The sequence below is a fragment of the Dipodomys spectabilis genome, unplaced genomic scaffold (genome assembly GCF_019054845.1).
Source record: "Dipodomys spectabilis isolate Male_0828 unplaced genomic scaffold, ASM1905484v1 ptg000089l, whole genome shotgun sequence".
NCBI classification, from domain to species: Eukaryota; Metazoa; Chordata; class Mammalia; order Rodentia; family Heteromyidae; genus Dipodomys; species Dipodomys spectabilis.
This window is the reverse complement of record NW_024870766.1, coordinates 15,667,181-15,685,665: the sequence shown is the minus strand read 5'-3', so window position 1 is coordinate 15,685,665 and position 18,485 is coordinate 15,667,181. Positions and strand designations below refer to the sequence as shown.

The 18,485-nt window shown below is 38.5% G+C and overlaps 1 protein-coding gene across 2 annotated transcripts in view; it reads left to right on the top strand.

Moving 5' to 3' along the window:
• Reln (reelin) overlaps positions 1–18,485 on the top strand; it is a 452,156-nt gene that overhangs the window by 402,845 nt on the left and 30,826 nt on the right. For both annotated transcript variants that reach the window (XM_042684785.1, XM_042684786.1), the window contains exons 47-50: positions 8,569–8,709; positions 9,866–10,043; positions 13,879–14,072; positions 14,867–15,123. In XM_042684785.1, the coding sequence (XP_042540719.1) occupies positions 8,569–8,709; positions 9,866–10,043; positions 13,879–14,072; positions 14,867–15,123 (770 nt within the window). The remainder of the gene's footprint in view (positions 1–8,568; positions 8,710–9,865; positions 10,044–13,878; positions 14,073–14,866; positions 15,124–18,485) is intronic.

Sequence of the window (18,485 nt, the reverse complement as noted above, 5' to 3'; positions counted from 1 at the left end):
TAGATTGCTTGCCTGAACACATAAGCTCAGATACCATGCTCAAGTTTCAAGTTCAAGTGGAAATGCCTTTCAAAGAACTTAGAGAGCTCAATCCAAAAGACAGAAGAGTTCAAATAACATGGTTTCTGGAAATTGGGTATGAGATTTTTAAGGCAGGATAGAAAAGAGGGAATAAAAAAGTTCCACAACATTATCTATTAGATATTTTGGTTAGGAGATAATCAATGACCTTCAAAAAAGGATTTTAGTAAGATACTAGAAATAAATGTAGCTTGTCTTGGCCCAAGAGCCCATGGCCTTAACCACTCTATTAGTAATGCATCTGTATTGCTGGCCTAAGACATGTGGTCCTAGGAGAAATGAAAGTGGAAGAGAGCCAAGAATTCTTGAGAAAGACTAAAAAAGAACATAAGAACATGCCAAAATCAATTTCCTACCTCCTAATCAGAGTCTGCCTCCTGTTCTTTGCTAACCTAGGCCTAAAAACCACAAATGGCTCAAGTGGCTCTGGAAGAAGCCAAATGAGTCAGTGGCAGGACAGGTAACTCAAATCCACCGAGAAAGAGTGGAGGTTAGTGGCTTCTGTAAGGCTCAGGTGTGACTTGACTATTTTAAGTCACTATTTGAGGAGGATCCATTCCCACTGGCTCTAATGACCTAGCTGATGTCACCTTCTTTAAAGATTAACCCCAGAAGTTTGGAAGATGGGTGGTTTTTAGCCACAACCTGGAAGCTATTTAATGTTTGCTGGAAGTTCCAAGGAAAGGTGGTATGCACAAGAAAGTATGAGATTATAGAAGTGGGATGATGAAATAAGAGTGAAGGAGAACAGTATACTTTTTGCAGTAAATAAATTTAGACAGGATATATCTTCGATGAAATTTCATGTTTTATAACTGTAAACAAAGAAAGCAATTCATTCTATGAAAACCAAACAAACAAACTTCATATTTACTAGATTCCTCAAACATTTAAGATAAATTGCCAGTTCAATTTTTAAGGTGAATCCCTGTATTTGCCCTGATACTTTTTAGTTTGGTCTATGATTACTTCTAACACAAGAGCATGTTTTGAAAGGCATTTCTTAATAAATATTTGCATTATTGAATATCTTCTTTGAGACATCTTTCAAGTTGGGAATTGGTGGTCCATGCCTGTAAATCTAGCTAGGCAAAATGCTGAAATCTGAGGATCATAGTTTGAAACTTGCTTGGGTGGGAAAATCCATGAGACGCTTATCTCCAATTAACAAGCAAAAAGCCAGAAGTAGAGGTATGGCTCAAGTGCTAGAGCACCAGTTAAGCTAGGGGGCAGTGCTGAAGCCCTGAGTTCAAGCCCCCAACACAAAGCCAAAGATGTATTAGACTTCTCTTTCATATTTTTTCCTCATGCTTCACTTTGATAGTTCAAACATCTTGCTATTATTTTTACAATTACTTGCTGGTCTTTCAGAACCATTGAATGCAGTAAAATAATTTTGTTTGGTATAAGCCATGAGTCTATTTATTTTACACATTGAAATATGTTATTAATAAGGTGAACACTGGTGGTTCACACCTGAAATCTTAGCTACTCAGGAGGCTGAGAGCTGAGGATCACGGTTCCAAGCGAGCCCAGGCAGGAAAATCCTTGAGACTCTTATCTCCAGTCGACTACAAAAAGCTGGAGGTGGATCTTTGGCTCAAGTGGTAGAGTGCTAACCCCATGGAGCACAAAAGCTCAGGGACAGAGCACAGGCCCTGAGCTTCAAGCCCCAGGACCAGCATACACACACACAAATAATATATTTTGGGCACTATGTTAAAACAAATTCATCTGCATCTTTTGCAGTTTCTTTTTTTCCTCTCTTTTTTCTCTTTTTTTTTCTTCTTTTGCAGTTTCTGCAAACTGTATCATTGGTCAATATTGTTGTCAAAGGTTTACCAGAATTCAAAATCTGACTGTACTTTCTGAATGTTGGTAGATAGGAATTTTAAAATTGCTTTAATGGCTAGATAAAAAGCCATTCTTCACTGAGAAAATATCTCATAAATTTCGGCAGTTTCTTGTACTTGATTGCTGGGCCAATGTATTTGAGGACTTCAGTGGGCTTACTTAGAATATCACTATATCAGCAAAAATAATAAAATATTTTACTTAAAATGGTAGCCATAGCTGGGTGCCCATGGATCATGCCTGCAATCCTAACTATTCAGGAGGCTGAGATCTGTGGATCACTGTTCAAAGCTGTCCTGGGCAGGAAAGTACATGAGACTTATCTCCAATTAGTCAACAGAAAACCAAAGTGGTGCTGTGCCTCAAAGTGGTAGAGCACTAACATTGAGCTAAAAGTGCTCAAGGATAGTGCCCAGGCCCTGAGCTCAAGCCCCACAACTGACCAAAAACAATAAAAAAAAAAAAGGTAGTCATTCCTTCTTACATGTAATTATCAAATAAAATTTTAATGTGACTTTAAAGAGACTATAGACTTTTCAGCTCACAGGTTTTTTTTTTGTTTTTTATTGTAAAAATAGTGTACAGAGGGGTTACAGTTACATGAATAAGGTAATGAGTACATTTCCTATTGAGCATTGTTACCTCCTCCTTTGTTTTTCTCCTACCATTCCTTCCCTCCCCACATCCCCAACTCCCTCCTCCCCCCACAAGTTGTAAAGTTCATTTTCTAAATAGTGTCTTGTACATCTCATTGTTACAATGGATCATCCTGTATCCTTGTTTCAGCATTTTATTTTTTTCCCTTCCCCTCCCCAAATTAGAAAAATGTATATACAAGATGCAGGGCACCGATATCAAATACAGTGAAAAGAGGGATTATACCATGGGGGAAGAACATACAAGAGAAACAAAAAAAATAACATAGTACATTTTAGATACATTAAAAACAATAGCAAGAAAGAAAAAAAAACAAGGTGTGTCCCTATCTTGGGGTTCATTTCACTTAACATCGTCTTATATGATCATATGTACATAGCTTTCCAAATATACAAAACTAAAGAGAAGAGTCTGCCAAACATCCATATTTGCATTACTTAACTTTAGCAATTATTTCATGATAACATTTGTTCATAAATAGCACTATTCACTCATGCTCCTATTATTTTGAGTCAAGTAACAGACATCATTTCAACTGTAAATATGTCACTCGAAGAAAGAAACTTTTAGCAACAAATCTTTAATGCAGTTAATTTTAGTGCCTAAAATTTCATGGTAATTTCTTATTCAATATTCAGTATTCAGATTTCCCTATCTTGCATAATGTATCATAGGATTGTTTTTCAAGTCAGCATACTAACCAATACAATTAGTTTAAATTCTCCTAACTTTTCCTTAACTTCAAAACCCATCTTCCTACTTTTTGGAGATGAGGACCAAGATACAAAAAGGTTATTTGACTTTTCTCAACATCCCACAGTCACTGGACTAGAATTGTTCCAAATTTCTCCCTTTCTGACATCCCAAGAGTAAAAGAAAAGCCATGTAGGATAGCTCATTTAAATTCTTCTTTTGCTAACTCTGATAGTTCAGAGGTTGATATAATGTTTTAAAGGATTTGCTGCATGGAAATACAAAGTAATAGTTAACGAAGAGATGGTGTCTTGTGTCATTTTTTTTTTTTTTAGTAAATCAGTGAGTGACTTGGATCACTGAGCCTCATCTTTTTCATTGATGGAGTAGAGCTACGTTTTCTAGGCATAGATACTGTATGCTTACTTTTGGGAATCAAGGAAATGTCAAGAGACAGTAAAAAGATTTTTTTTAATTGCATACTTTCTTTCAAAGAGCTTTTTCTCATGATGACGATAATTATGGTGACAACTAACACTTGATAGGTAGATGGAATCATCCTGCAGAATAACAAAAACAAAGAATCTGACATGTATTTTGAAATCTATTCAACAGTGTGGCAGCAGAGGGAAAAGTTGCGTGGAGAGGCTATATCATTGCCAGTACCTTTCTAACAATTAAATACCATTTTAGCAGTGGGCATTTACTTGTTAAACCATTTTCATGTAGCACTTTCAGTGGCACTGTAGATGGGGGAAGAAATGCTATAAATTCAGAAAAGAATCAAGAAGCGAGATTTCAAGGATAAGTAAAACTAAGAAATCTTCTCTGGGGCCCATTTTTTATCCACTACTAAGAAGCAGCAGCTGGTGGTGGCCGTCATTGCAAGGAACCTTCATGATAAGCGATGACGCCTGCAGAGGGACACACCACAACACTCGTAGGTCTTGCTAAACATGAACTAATTAATTTTCACAACACCCCTGTGAATCAGAAAGTCGTGGTTTCCGAGGATTACAGATGGGAAAGTGTCAGCACATAAACATAAGTGACTTGGCCCCTTCACACAGGAGGCTGTGACAGGGCTGGGAAGAAGCAGTCTCACTGAAACACTTGGAGGTTAAAGAAAACTCCTACATTCTCATTCTGAACTTACATTCCAGTTTTCCCTTTAGTGTGTTTTCTTCTTATAAAATGATGTTGAATACTGCTTGATAGGAAATGTACTCATTACCTTACTCATGGAACTGTACCCTCTATACAGTGTCTTTACAATATAAAATATATATTTTTAAAAATAAATAAAATGATATTGGATACCTATCCACTGTCTTAAGGGCACATGGTTAGGAATAACTGAGTCTGGTTTCTTTTAATAGGATTATAAATCATCATATTCGAGAGGATTACATAGTTTAAAATCACCAAGTGTAGCCCCCCTCTTTATGTATATGCTATGACTCATCACGGACATAGGACTCACTGGTACAAGTTAGAGGCCTCGTTTTCTTAACGCATTGGTCAGCTCTCACCTTAGTACGTTCTTCACGAATGTGGTCTCCCACTGCTTCCTTTTCTGTGGAACTCCAGAGAGTTGCACAGACTGAAAGTCAGGGTCAGGAGACTCCACAAAAAACTGCCTCTTCCAGCAATGTGCCTGGCTCTTAAATCGCCTGCACAGCCTCTCTGTTCAGTGGCTGCTCAGCCCTGTGAACTGAACAGAATCAATGATCAAAAAGCCACCACTGCCAGGCTTCTCATGCCATCTCTCATCTGCTGGGAAACTCTTCCCCTTCAACAACCACCAAGCCGTTCCTGCCACACTGGACTCAGGTCCCTGCCCATCCACTCACTATCAGGATAGCTTTTTTTTAACTTCTTGTAGGCATCATTATGATGTCAACTTAATATCCTTTTAGAAAATGTTTATGAAGGCCCATCTGATAAATAAGGAAAGCAATCTAACAGGAAACTACGTAATTGTACTTTACAAGGTAATAAGGGGTTTGATGAGACAAACCATGTGTTCGATACTAGGGGAATAGAGAAAGTTTATTGCTAATGTACTTTTATAAGCACTGAAGATACAAAATAGTGATCCCTGGAGGAAAACAGAAATATTCCCTGCCCTTCAGAAGCCTATAGTCTAAAAGGAAGATGAAGAAATATATAAATGTTGGTTTATCAAGATCCAGGAAATTATGGATTATGAGAATGTTTTTTTCTACTAAATTGCTTACAAAATTTTGTTGAATACAAAAAGACATAGCTGTTAATAAATTCATTAAAAAATAGCAGAGCTTGCCAGGTGCTGTGGCTCATACCTGTCATCCTAACTACTCAGGAGACTGAGATATGAGGATCACTGTTCAAAGCCATCCCAAGCAGGAAAGTCAATTAGACGTGTGTGTGTGTGTGTGTGTGTGTGTGTGTGTGTGTGTGTGTGTGTGTGTGTGTGTGTGTGAAAACAGGGGTTACAATTACATGGGCAAGATAATGAGTACATTTCTTATCAAGCATTGTTGCCTCCTCCTTTGTTTCCCCTTCCCATCCCTTCCCATCTCCCCCCCCTCCCGTATCTCCCTTCTCTCCCATCCCCCTACCCCCCCACCAAAGTTGTAAAGTTTGTTTTTCAACTATTTGTACATCTCATTGTTGCAATGGGTCCACCTGTATCCCTATTTAAATGATTGGATTTTTCCCTTCCCCTCCACAAATTATACCAACATCAAATAAAGTGAAAGCAGGGATGGGAAGGGGAAGAGATGGGAAGGGGAAACAAAGGAGGAGGCTACAATGCTTGATAAGAAATGTACTCATTATCTTGCCCATGTAATTGTAACCCCTCTGTACAGTATTTTCATAATAAAAAAAGTGAAAGCTGGGGTTATACTGTGGGGGAGGGACATACAAAGCAACAAAGAAATCACCTTATAAATACGTTAGAAACAATCGCATGAAAGCAAAAACATTTGAATACTTATCTTGGTGTTCATTTTGCCTAACATCAACTTACCTGACCTTTTCTGCTTGTCTTAGACATATAATGAGACTCTTATCTCCAATAAACCACTCAGGAAAACAGAAGTAGCACTGTGGCTCAAGTGGTAGAATGCTAGCCTTGAGCTGAAGAGCTGAGGGATAGCACCCAGGCCCAGAGTTCAAGCCCCACGACCGACCCCTCCCCCCCAAAAAATAGCACAGCCAACACAAATGCTATAATTTACTGGGCAATTGTAGTTCATCTTATAATCCTAGCTGCTCACCAGACTACGATCAGAGGACTGAGGTTCAAAGTTAGCCTTGGCAGACAAGTCGTTAAGACCCTTATCTTCAGAAAAAATGCAAGATTAGAAGTTAGGCTCAATTGGTAGAGTGCCAATCATGAGCAAGCAAGCTGAGAATCTGAGGCCCTGATACTTAAATAAATAAATAAGCAAATAGCAGACCAACTGAGATGCAGGACTCTAGTAAGGGATGGGTACGGGGCTCCTCACAGCATTGCATACTATGAAAATGGTGGTCCCTGGATACCAATTCCATATAAAATTCTATTCAGTACTAGTTGCTGTACATCAAAGGTACCATGTTAAGACAAAGATCATTAACCTTGTTTGTTTCTTTATAACTTAGTATTCTGAGGTGGAGATATATCTGTCAAATATATATGCAGTAAATGCACAACTAGAATTAAGCTAAATGCATGAAAGGAAAAAGTTTGCTATGAGAGAGAACACCATGGAACAAGTACCATTTTTAAAGAAGTTAGAAAGAAAGATTTTCTGTAAGGATCTGACATTTCCTCTGCAATATCAAAAGACACACAAGAATAAACCAGAGAGAGACAGAGACAGAGATGACAGAGACAGACAGACAGACAGACAGACAGACAGACAAAGAACATGGAGACAAGCATGTATGCAGAAAGAGGGTAAGGCATTTGGTGTGCTTTGAGAACTCCAGAGATGGTGGGCAGGATGAAGGAGGAGAGGAAAGGGTCCAGCCTATCCAAACCTGTGGGCCAAGAAGGTTTGGGGTTTACATTAAATGCAACCGAGAGGGGGGTTATTTGTGGAGGTGGGAAGGAAGGGATGGTAGGGGGAAGACAAAGGAGGAGGCAACAACGCTCAACAGGAAATGTACTCATTACCTTGCTCATGTAACTGTAACCCCTCTGTACAGCATTGTTCCAATAAAAAAATGTACAAAAAATAAATGCAACAGAGGTGATGGAGAAAAGTTAGGCAGAGATGAATCAGTTGGAATATATGGAACCTCAGGGTACACAGAAATTACAGTGAAACATTAGCTCCAGTTTCTTTTTTATTTGACAAGCTTTATATAAATGTTTTCAATTAGAAAATACAAGACCCTTGCAATTGTTTAGTCTTTTGTCTTACCTAAAACAGATATTCCTCAAGGAAAGATTAACAGGCTTAACACAAACCACATATGGATCAATAAACACTGATGAGTTCCTTTATGAGTCCTTAAGGGTCATTCACTTAGGCCTCAAGTATTGTTTGGATTTGACTGCCATCTAGTGCTTCTAAAAATGTGTTTATTTGGTTTGACCCTCAAACTGTGAACAAGGTGTATTTCTGCTTCTGGAGTAGAGAACTGTATTGGGTTTACCTATTCTATTTTGCAATCAATTAAGATAAGCCTAGTCTTTGCTTCTCTCCACTGTTTCACTATTTTACACTCATTGTCTATAAGGCTTTCACTGGGAGAATTCTCCCAGTGCTGCCTGAGGTGTGCCCCTTACACAAAAATATCTTTCTAGGAGCTAGAGGGAGGTTAAATCCAGCTCCTATTCTCTTCAAAAGTTGAATGCAAAGGGTTTGCTACTGCTGGAGGACAAGCATCCTTTCCAAGCTTAATAATACAAATTAGCGACAGCCCGGGGGGCACCACACAGTGGCTCCCACACAAAATTCCAGGATTTGAAGAAGTTTTAGTCTCTGACTTAGTCTACTTTTGCAAAGCTCAGAAAGATCCCTGGGACAAAATGCCACATTGAATTGGTTGCCGTTGTGTGGGTTTGCTTTTACCGACCACCTTTGCAAAGTAAAACAAGATCATGGAGGTTCTTTGCAGAATAGGAGTGGGAAGAGGTTAGGCAAGGATCATTCTTCTGGGGAAAGATACAGGATGTAAGGCACACAGAACTGTAGTGCAAAGCTCAGATTTTATGTTACCCTCTTCTATGCCCTTGTTCAAATGTGATAGAACATACCTTCTTTTCCACTGCATCCTTCATTGTAATTTTCTTCTTCCAAGGTCCCAAGCTACTCGTTTCCGCTGGCATCAACCAGCTCCTTTTGACAAGCAGCAGACATGGGCAATAGATAATGTCTACATCGGGGATGGTTGCATAGACATGTGCAGTGGCCACGGGCGGTGCACCCAAGGAAGTTGTGTGTAAGTGCACTATTCTTTCCTTTTGTCAGAAGCTCTGAAATGGCACTACATCTAGATTTTTCTTGAGTGGCTTTTAAATCACTCCCAGGTTACTTCGGCTTTTACCTTGTTCCTGAAATAGGAGATTAAGCTAACTGCAGAGTTGAATTCATCAACTGTGTAATCCATATAGCTGTTGTATCTTTATTCTGGCTTGGAAATTATGAACCAAACAAAACTTAGCTGGTTGGGAGGAAGCTGAGTTATAATTGACTGAAGGAATTCCCTTCTGTGTCTCTGTGATACACTTAATCCTTGAACAAAACTACTAAACAGGTTCAGTAGTTCAGCATGTTCTGAACAAAACTAATCCATCATTCATAATTTTCTCATTGAAGTCTGAATTTGCATATTTGACAGAGAGGCCAATTATATCTTCAAGCATCTTTGGAAAAATCAAAATGTGCATGTGTATATATATATATATATGAATATATATGTATGCATATGAATGTGTATCTGCATGTATATACACACACATTTACACTCTAAACCTTTGAGCTTTATTTTCAAAGATTTGCCATTAATGGAGCAGTATAAAAGAAGATGATGCTGATAGGGATTTCAAAGGCCCTTCTCCACCCACATGGGGAATCTTTCCTTTGATCAATGATTTTAGCCAATATCAAGAATGACCCTAAAGACCAACAAGCTTCACTGACCTGTGCTCACATTCCCAGTTGTCCTGAACACAGAGGCCAGGCCTATGGTCAGAGATGGTAGTTACTTACTATCACAGACATCTTGTGCTGTTTGGAACATGACCTCTTAGTTCCGAATTGGCCCATATCTCTATTAAGATAAACAACTTCATAAACTGCTGCACCCACCAATTTTGTTTGCCAGCTGTAATTGTCGTCCATCCAGCACTGTGTGATGTAGAAATAAGGGTTTAGTAACTTTAAAAGTTTCTTCTTTCTCTCCACTGGTAATCCCAAGTCACTATTTGAGAAAAGTTACGATGTAGTTACTTCACAGCTTATTTCTAACCTATATCACTGCGAAGGGGAAAAATCAGTAACCTTTCATCTTCCTGGATTGGCAAAAGGCATTGTCTTCCGTAATTGCAAGGGTTTTGTTCAATGTTGCCTCTCCCTTTCTCTTCTTCCACACCCAGCTGTGATGAGCAGTGGGGTGGCCTGTACTGCGAGGAGCCTCAGACCACCCTTCCAACCCAACTCAAAGATAACTTCAATCGAGCGCCCTCTAACCAGAACTGGCTAACTGTGAACGGCGGGAAACTGAGTACTGTATGTGGAGCTGTGGCTTCAGGACTGGCCCTCCATTTCAGTGGGGTGAGGACTTCGCTGTTGCTTATTCATTTGAGCATGCTTTAAGTGCTCCCCAATTTGTTGAGCCACTTTTGAAGCTTAATAAGGAATGCAAGATACAAAATCATTTACCCTAAATGCTCAACCCTGGCCTGAACTCAAAATTTTATAAAAATCAGAAAATACGTATTTTTTCTAGTATTTTTGTACAACAGAACAATTGAGAGAATTTAGCCATCCAGGATAGTGTTAGAACAGGGAATATTTAAGTGCACATTTTAAAAGGACTTATTTGTCTTTCCATTCCGAGGAGGAGAGAAAACTTGCACAGTGTGTGTGTGTGTGTGTGTGTGTGTGTGTGTGTGTGTGTGTGTGTGTGTGTGTGTAGAGATTCTGTCTGAATTGAAAACCTTTAGGCTTGAAATAAATTTGGAGTTTAAGGAACTAAAAAAATATCTGGAAAATAAGTTTCAATGGCTCCTAAATTTATTAAGAATAATCTTTTCTTTAAATTATTTGAGCCATTACTAGGCATTTGTATTTATAGCATATTGTTCTGTGAATATCAGCAGCAATATTGGAAAATTTCTATGAACTTTTTTGATCACTGTATTTTGTTGCCAAAATTGACTGCTTAAAAATTCAACCTCTCCAATACCATAATTAGATCAGCAGATTGATCTTTAAACAGTAATAAATTCATGATCAGCTCTTTATGTTTCTACCATGCTCTACCTTAGAGCTTGCACTGGTGCCAATGAAGTATGTTACTTATGCTCACAATTTTAACCCAACAGTAATCAGAGGGCAGGCATAATATAGGACTTTCATAGTCATTAACACTGACTCAGAAGGAAGGCAGTGTTTATGATATTCTTCCAAGCTTAAGAAGAGTTCCACAAATGTTCAACCAAGAGATTCTGACTTGTCAACATTAACTAACAAATTAATATAGATGGCACTAAAATCAACTATAAATATTTCAACAAGAAGCATTTCAACTATTAGCTCTAATTATAATTAAATTACATGACTGTTCAGTTGCAGTCATTTTAAACTTCCATATTAAAATAGTCATCTCAGGAAAAAAATTAAATAAGTAAAATAGTCATTTCAGGACTGGCAAAGTGGCTCAAGTGGCAGAGCATCTGCTTAGCTAATTGTAGCCAAAATAATTAATCAATCAAAAAAAGATTAAATTAGTCATTTCAACATGCTAGTTCATACATTGCTGTTTCTTTTTAAAATATAGTGATTGCTGGGTCAATAGGATTATTATATGTATGTATATTTATATACTTATATATGAAGATAACATTTAAAAACCACTAAATACTACTTGTGAAAGAGGAGAGGAAAGAAGGGGGGTTAGTGTAGTATAATAGAAGGGGTGGGTCTGTTCAGAATACACTGTACATTTCTATGGAAATATCACAATGAACCCCTCTTGTTCTATTAATGTACACTAATACAAAATACAACAAGTTCTACACATGACTGTGATCCCAGCTATACAGGAGACAGCAGGGGGACAATTCTAGTTCAAGGCTAACCCCAGGCAAATATATCTATCTATATTTGTATCTGTATCTATGTCTATGTCTATATCTCAAGATTCTGTCTTAAAAATTAAGCAGAGTTCTCGGGGAAGGGAGGGAGGGAAGGGATGGTAGGGGGAAAACAATGGAGGGGGTAACAATGCTCAATAGGAAGTGTACTCATTACCTTGCTCATGTAACTGTAACCCTCTGTATAGTATCTTTACAATAAAAAATTTAAAAAAATCAAACAGAGTAAGAGACAGGAGGACTACAGTCCTTAGCCAACTATGCCAGAAGTTTAAGACTACCTGTAAAGTAACTAAAGCTTGTGGCTGACACTTGTAATATCTACCTGGGAGAATGAAGCAGGTGTGATCCAAAGCCACCCCAGGAAGAAAAGTTCATGAGACCTATTCTTAACCTATAACTAGGTATAGTGCTGCATATCTCTCATCCTAAGCAATATGGGACATTGAAATTGCAAGGATCGTGGTTCCAGACCTACCTGGAAGAAAAATCCACAAGACTCCATCCCAATGGAGGCAAGGTGGACACTATGAACAGTAGTTACTGTCATTCCAGTAATTATAGGAAACCCAAAATAGGCAAAGCATAGTCCAGATACTGCAAAAAACAAAACCTTCTCTTAAATATATTCAGTAAAAAAAAAAAACAAAACTAAGCTTTCACCCGCACTCTTCTCATTGTTGGCATACAGAAAAGCCATTGATTTTTGAGGGTTATACCCTGCTGCTTTGCCAAAGTAATTTGGTAGTGGAGTCCGTTGGATTCTTTTTTGTTTGTTTTTAATTGTGAAAATACAGTACAGAGGGGTTACAATTACATGAGCAAGGTAATGAGTACATTTCTTATCAAGCATTGTTGCCTCCTTCTTTATTTCCCCTTATCATCCCTGCCCATCTCCCCCCTCCCTGACCTGCCACTACCCCCCTCACCACCACCACCACCACCACCACTACCACACACACACACACACACACCCGCCCAAGTTGTAAAGTTCGTTTTTCAAAATAGCATTTTGTATATCTCATTGTTGCAATGGGTCCACCTGTATCCTTATTTAAACAATTGGTTTTTTTCCCTTCCCCTCTACAAATTATACCAACATCAAATATAGTGAAAACAGGTGTTATACCAAGGAACAAAGAAATCATCTTATAAACATGTTAGAAACAATAGCAAGAAAGAAAAAACATTTGAGTCCTTATCTTGGGGTTCATTTCGCCTAACATCAACTTATCTGACCGTTTCTGCTTGTCTCAGACATATACTAGTTATTGCAAATATGGGAAACCATGGGACCTATGTTTCTTTGGGCCCAGCTTACTTCACTTAATATAATTTTTTCCAGTCTTTAAATACAAGATCATGTCATCTGCAGAGAGAGGGAGTTTTACTTCAGCTTTCCCTATTTGGATCCCCTTTATGTTTGCATCTTGTCTTATTGCTATAGCTAGGCATTCTAATACTAAATTGAAGAGAAGTTCCTGAGTTTAGAGGAAATGGCTTCCGTTTTTCACCATTAAGTATAATGCTGGCTGTATAATTTGGGGAGGGGAAGGGAAAAAACAAAATGTTTAAATAGGGATACAGGTTGACCCACTGTAACAATGAGATGTACAAGACACTGTTGAGCAACAAATTTTACAGTTTAGGCGGGGGGGGGCGGCTGGCAGAGAATGGAGGGGGGGTGGAGGGGGTGTAGTTGTGGAAGTGGGAGGGAAGGGATGGTAGGGGGAAATCAGGATGGTAGGGGAAAAACAAAGGAGAAGGAAACAATGCTTAATAAGAAATGTACTCATTACTTTGCTCATGAAACTGTAACCCCTCTGTACAATAAAAACTTATTATTTTCACAATAAAAAACTTATTTAAAAAACTGAGCTTGAGGCATATCTTCATGGTATAGCACCTGCCTAGTGAGCATGAGGCCCTGAATTCAAACCCTAATACTACCAAACATTTAGATAGGTAGGGAGGAAGGGAAAGACACACACACACACACACACACACACACACACACACACACACACACACACACACACACACACTGTTTAGAATACATGGCCCTGGAGATCTTGAATACTGAAATGTCCTAGTTCAGCATACTTTTGCTAAGTACCTGCATTGTACCAGACACAATGCCAAGAGTTGGCCCAGGAAGATAGGTGATAAGAAACTCAGTCCTGCAATATTATGTCACTTGGATAATCAAAAAGAAGGTGTAACAAATTAAAAGCATATAAAACCTCCAATCAAACCCCCTAATCATTTTTCCTCATTCTGCTTTTCCTTAGGGTTGCAGTCGATTGTTAGTTACTGTGGATCTAAACCTCACGAATGCTGAGTTTATCCAATTCTACTTCATGTACGGATGCTTGATTACCCCAAACAACCGCAACCAAGGCGTCCTCTTAGAATATTCTGTCAATGGAGGCATTACCTGGAACTTGCTAATGGAAATTTTCTATGACCAGTATAGTAAACCTGGGTTTGTATTTCTTTTTTCTTTTTCTAAGTTCTATTTTTATTATATTTAGTTGTATAAAGGAGTTACCATTCAGCAAATCATTAATGAGTACGATGCATCTTGATCAGTATAGGTTTGTACTTCTATTTTATCTCTAATAACTAATCTTTGAACAAAACTTTCTGATAGGACATTCTCAGGTATAGGGAGGTTTCTAATTTGTTGGTAGAGTATGCCTCTGAGACCACTGTGAAGAAAGGAGAAAGGTTTCAGGTGTGGATACATAGTTGGTTTGGGTTTCTGTCTTAAGAAACAGTTTAGAGGTGTCTCTGCCTAAAGATCTCAGCGGTACCAATAACACCACAGGTGAGATTCTAAGATTCATAGACTGTACTTTTCTTCCTTCCCTAATGCCAATCACCATTAGTATATGAAGGTCCAAGGAATATACCGAATGATGGGCATAATCCCAGAACACATGTAAATCCAAGTATCAGAAATCCAAATAAAAACAAAAGCATATAATCCTCACTACTCAAGAAGCTGGGATCTGAGGATCAGGGTTTGAAGCCATTCCAGGCTAGAAAGTCTACAAGACTCTTCTCTCCAATTAACCACCAAAATGCTGAAAGGAGAGCTGTGGCTGAAAGGGTAGATCATTAGCCTTGAATGGAAAAAAAAAAAATCTAAGGGACATTGCCCAAGCCCAGAGTTCAAGCCCTAATACCTTTCTTATTGATGTCTTATCACTGAATGTAAATCTTGTGCTCACATGAGCTATTTAACATTTTCACACCCCTAATATTTTCTTTTAGATTCGTCAATATTCTTCTCCCTCCTGATGCTAAAGAGACGGCTACTCGCTTCCGCTGGTGGCAGCCAAAACATGATGGCCTAGACCAGAATGACTGGGCCATTGACAATGTCCTCATCTCAGGCTCTGCTGACCAGAGGACCGTCATGCTGGATACCTTCAGCAGCGCACCAGTGCCCCAGCACGAGCGCTCCCCTGCAGATGCAGGCCCAGTTGGGAGAATTGCTTTTGACATGTTTATGGAGGACAAAACTTCAGGTAACTTATCCCCTAATGTTAAACGAAAACACAATGGAAGGCTGGCTTCATGGTTCAGTGGAGAGAATTTGCCTAGCAAAGCCTATAACCCTGAGTTCTAATCCCAGTACCAATAATAATAATAATAGAATCATTAGAAATTCAGTTGTGTAGATGTGAGCCTTCTAAAATAGTATGAAATGGACCCTTTCAGACTCTCAGATAATGTGGCAACAATGGAACGTACCTGCCTTTTTTTGTTCCTGTCAACCTTCCTAGTTGACATTATAGCTAAACCTCTCCTTCCATTCCAAGATTGCCAGTGTGCTTTATAAATAGCATTCTATAACTTATTAACAGGATAATTTCCTTAACTTGGAATATATTCATTGCTATGTTTTTTGTTTTCTGCTTTGGGTAAAAAGCCAACATTCCTTGGTCACTTGTTTTGATATCCAGTTTTTGTTTGCTGTATGTCAGACACAGTGACTATTCTGGTAACTTTTTAAAAGTAATATATTGGTTGTATTGGTGATCCTACATAAATATATTATCATCAGATAAAATAACAGTGCCTTCTTTATCTCATACTAGAACTGTAAGTGCATCCATACAGTACAAATCGCTACTGTACCACTGGAGCTGTTAAAATAGTAGTAGTATGTCACATGCACTAGTGCCGTACATGAAAGACACAATCTGGATAAATTTACAGTCATAAGACTAATGAGAAACTTCTTAGAAAATGTCATGTGAGGGGATTTAATTTGAGTAAATTTAATAATTTAAAATACTTAATCAGCAATGTTTTATTGTAAAAGCAATACTTATACAATGTGTGAAATTGAGACACTGCAGAAAAGGACAAGTATGAAGGTAAAAATCACCCATGAGACAAGGATGGTATAGTTTCCTAGTCTTTTTTAAATGCCTTTATATAAATATATTGTAACAAAATTATAATCTTGATATATTTCATAGCCTTCTGGGTTTACTTAGAATTTGATCCTAATTTCCACCATGTTCTTAAGAAATTTATTTTAACTTTGATATTGCTGACTAGAATAATTTTATTTCATTATTAGTATATCACACCATGGTATAATTGCTTTAAAAATCACCTTTGCAAATAGAAAAATATTTAAGTATCCTTCATCATCATTACCAAGCAGTTTTGTTGTAGTTGTAGTTTTTGTTGTTGTTTTGTACCTGTCTTGGGGCTTGAACTCAGGGCCTGGGTGCTTTCTCTGAGCTCAAGGCTAACACTCTATCACTTGAGTCACAGCTCCACTTCTGGCTTTTGGTGGCTAATTGGAGATAAGAGTATCATAGATTTTTGGGGCCTGGGAAAGTGGCTCAGTGGTAGAGAGCTTGCCTTGCATGCCTGAGGCCCTGGGTTCGATTCCTCAGCACCACATAAGCAAAAAGAAAAAAGCCAGAAGTGGCACTGTGGCTCAAGTGGTAGAGCGCTAGCCTTGAGCTGAAGAGCTGAGGGACAGCACCCAGGCCCAGAGTTCAAGCCCCACGACCGGACCCCCCCCAAAAAAAAAGATTATCATAGATTTTATTGCCTGGGTTGGCTTTGAACTACAATCCTCAGCTTTCATCTCCTGAGTAGGTAGGTTTATAGGCATGAACCACTGGCACCCAACGAAAGCAGTCTTATTCTAAGAGGCTTACATAGGGGATAAGAAGGTGTCTTGGTGGTAGAGTTCTTGCTTAGCATATATGATGTCCTGGGTTCGATTCCTCAGTACCACATAATCAGAAAAGGCCAGAAGTGGCACTGTGGCTCAAGTAGTAGTATGTTAGCCTTGAGCAAAAGAAGCTCAGGGACAGTGCCCAGACCCTGAGTTCAAGCCCCAGGACTGGCAAAAAAAAAAAAAAGTGAAGCTTACATAGATCTTATTCACAGTGTAGCTAAATAACATGTTTTCTTGTTTTACATAAGTGAATTCACAATCAGTGAATAATATAAACATTGCTTCTGTATTCCAAATACCTAAAATGCTATTTTACTTCAGACCTAATTGATGATATTAAAGTGAAAGAGTAAATATTCTAGCTCACTCATGTGCCTTACAAAATGATATTTCTTGAAACTTCTAATATGCCAGAAGAGATTAGTTGGTTAACCCCTTTTCATCAAGATTGCAGAGTTCTAGCATAAAAAAATATGCACCCCAGAATTAACTACTTGAGAGTATTTTTATTGGAATTCCTCTTTCTGTGCACTTTGACCCCTGAGTCCTGTCTGTGATGTAGGATTAAACATGTCCCCAAATCCCTCAGAGTGAAGACACAGATAATGGTAATGCTGTTGCCATTTGAATCCCAGAGATAAGCTGCTTGTTCTGCAGGCACGTGTTATACTCAGACAGCATCAAACAGACACACTGTGGGTGAAGCCTTAATTAACAGTGGGATTGTTCAGTCTCTTCTGTGGATTCTCTGAGGCCATCTGACTTTAACCCACTGGCCCCCAATCCTCCAGTCACACCTGCTTATCTCCACTGTGAATATAGAGCCAACCAGGAAGTTCTCAGGTTGAACCTATGAACCCAAAGTGAATCAAGAATTAGATGCAAGCCAGGCACCGGCTAATTAGATCATGCCTGTGATCCTAGTTACTCAGGAAGCTGAGATCTGCTGAGGATCACGGTTCAAAGCCAGCCTGGGCAGGAAAGCCCGTGAGACTCTTATCTCCAATAAACCACTAAAAAACCGGAAGCGGCGCTGTGACTCAATGTTAGAGTGCTTGCCCTGAGCTGAAGAGCGCAGGTTCACCGCCCAAGCCCAGACTTCAAGCCCCAGGACTGACCAAAAAAAAAAAAAATTAGATGCAATTATGAATGTGTTTTTATTTCTGATCTTTCTAAGATACCAATTAAGATATGAAAACTCCCCTTCCAGAAGAGAAAGAAAATTGGGAGGGGATGGGGTAGGGGTGTTCTGCACTAATTCATGGTCTTTCTTTAGAATCTGCCAAATCTATTTCATCAGTTCATTTTGGCTTTGTTTTTTTTTTGTTTGTTTGTTTTGGCTTGGGCTAGGTGTATTTCTTCAACGAGTTACTGTTGATCTGACTTAGAAGTCAAGATTCATTTTTTAATGTCTTAAATACCTTAAATGTTCTCAAATACACATATCCAAATATTCAAATATTAGGAGCATTACTGAGGTAACTTTATGATTATATAATTTTAGAAATAATCTGAATTTCTTAAATAATCTCTTTATAATGATGTACCTTAACTTTGCCACACTAATAACAACTTCACAATTTGAAATTAGAGGTAGTATTTATAACACATTGTACAATGTGAAGTTTTGATTTTTCTCTAATTGCTGGACCTGTAAAATTATTTGTTGATTTAATTAAG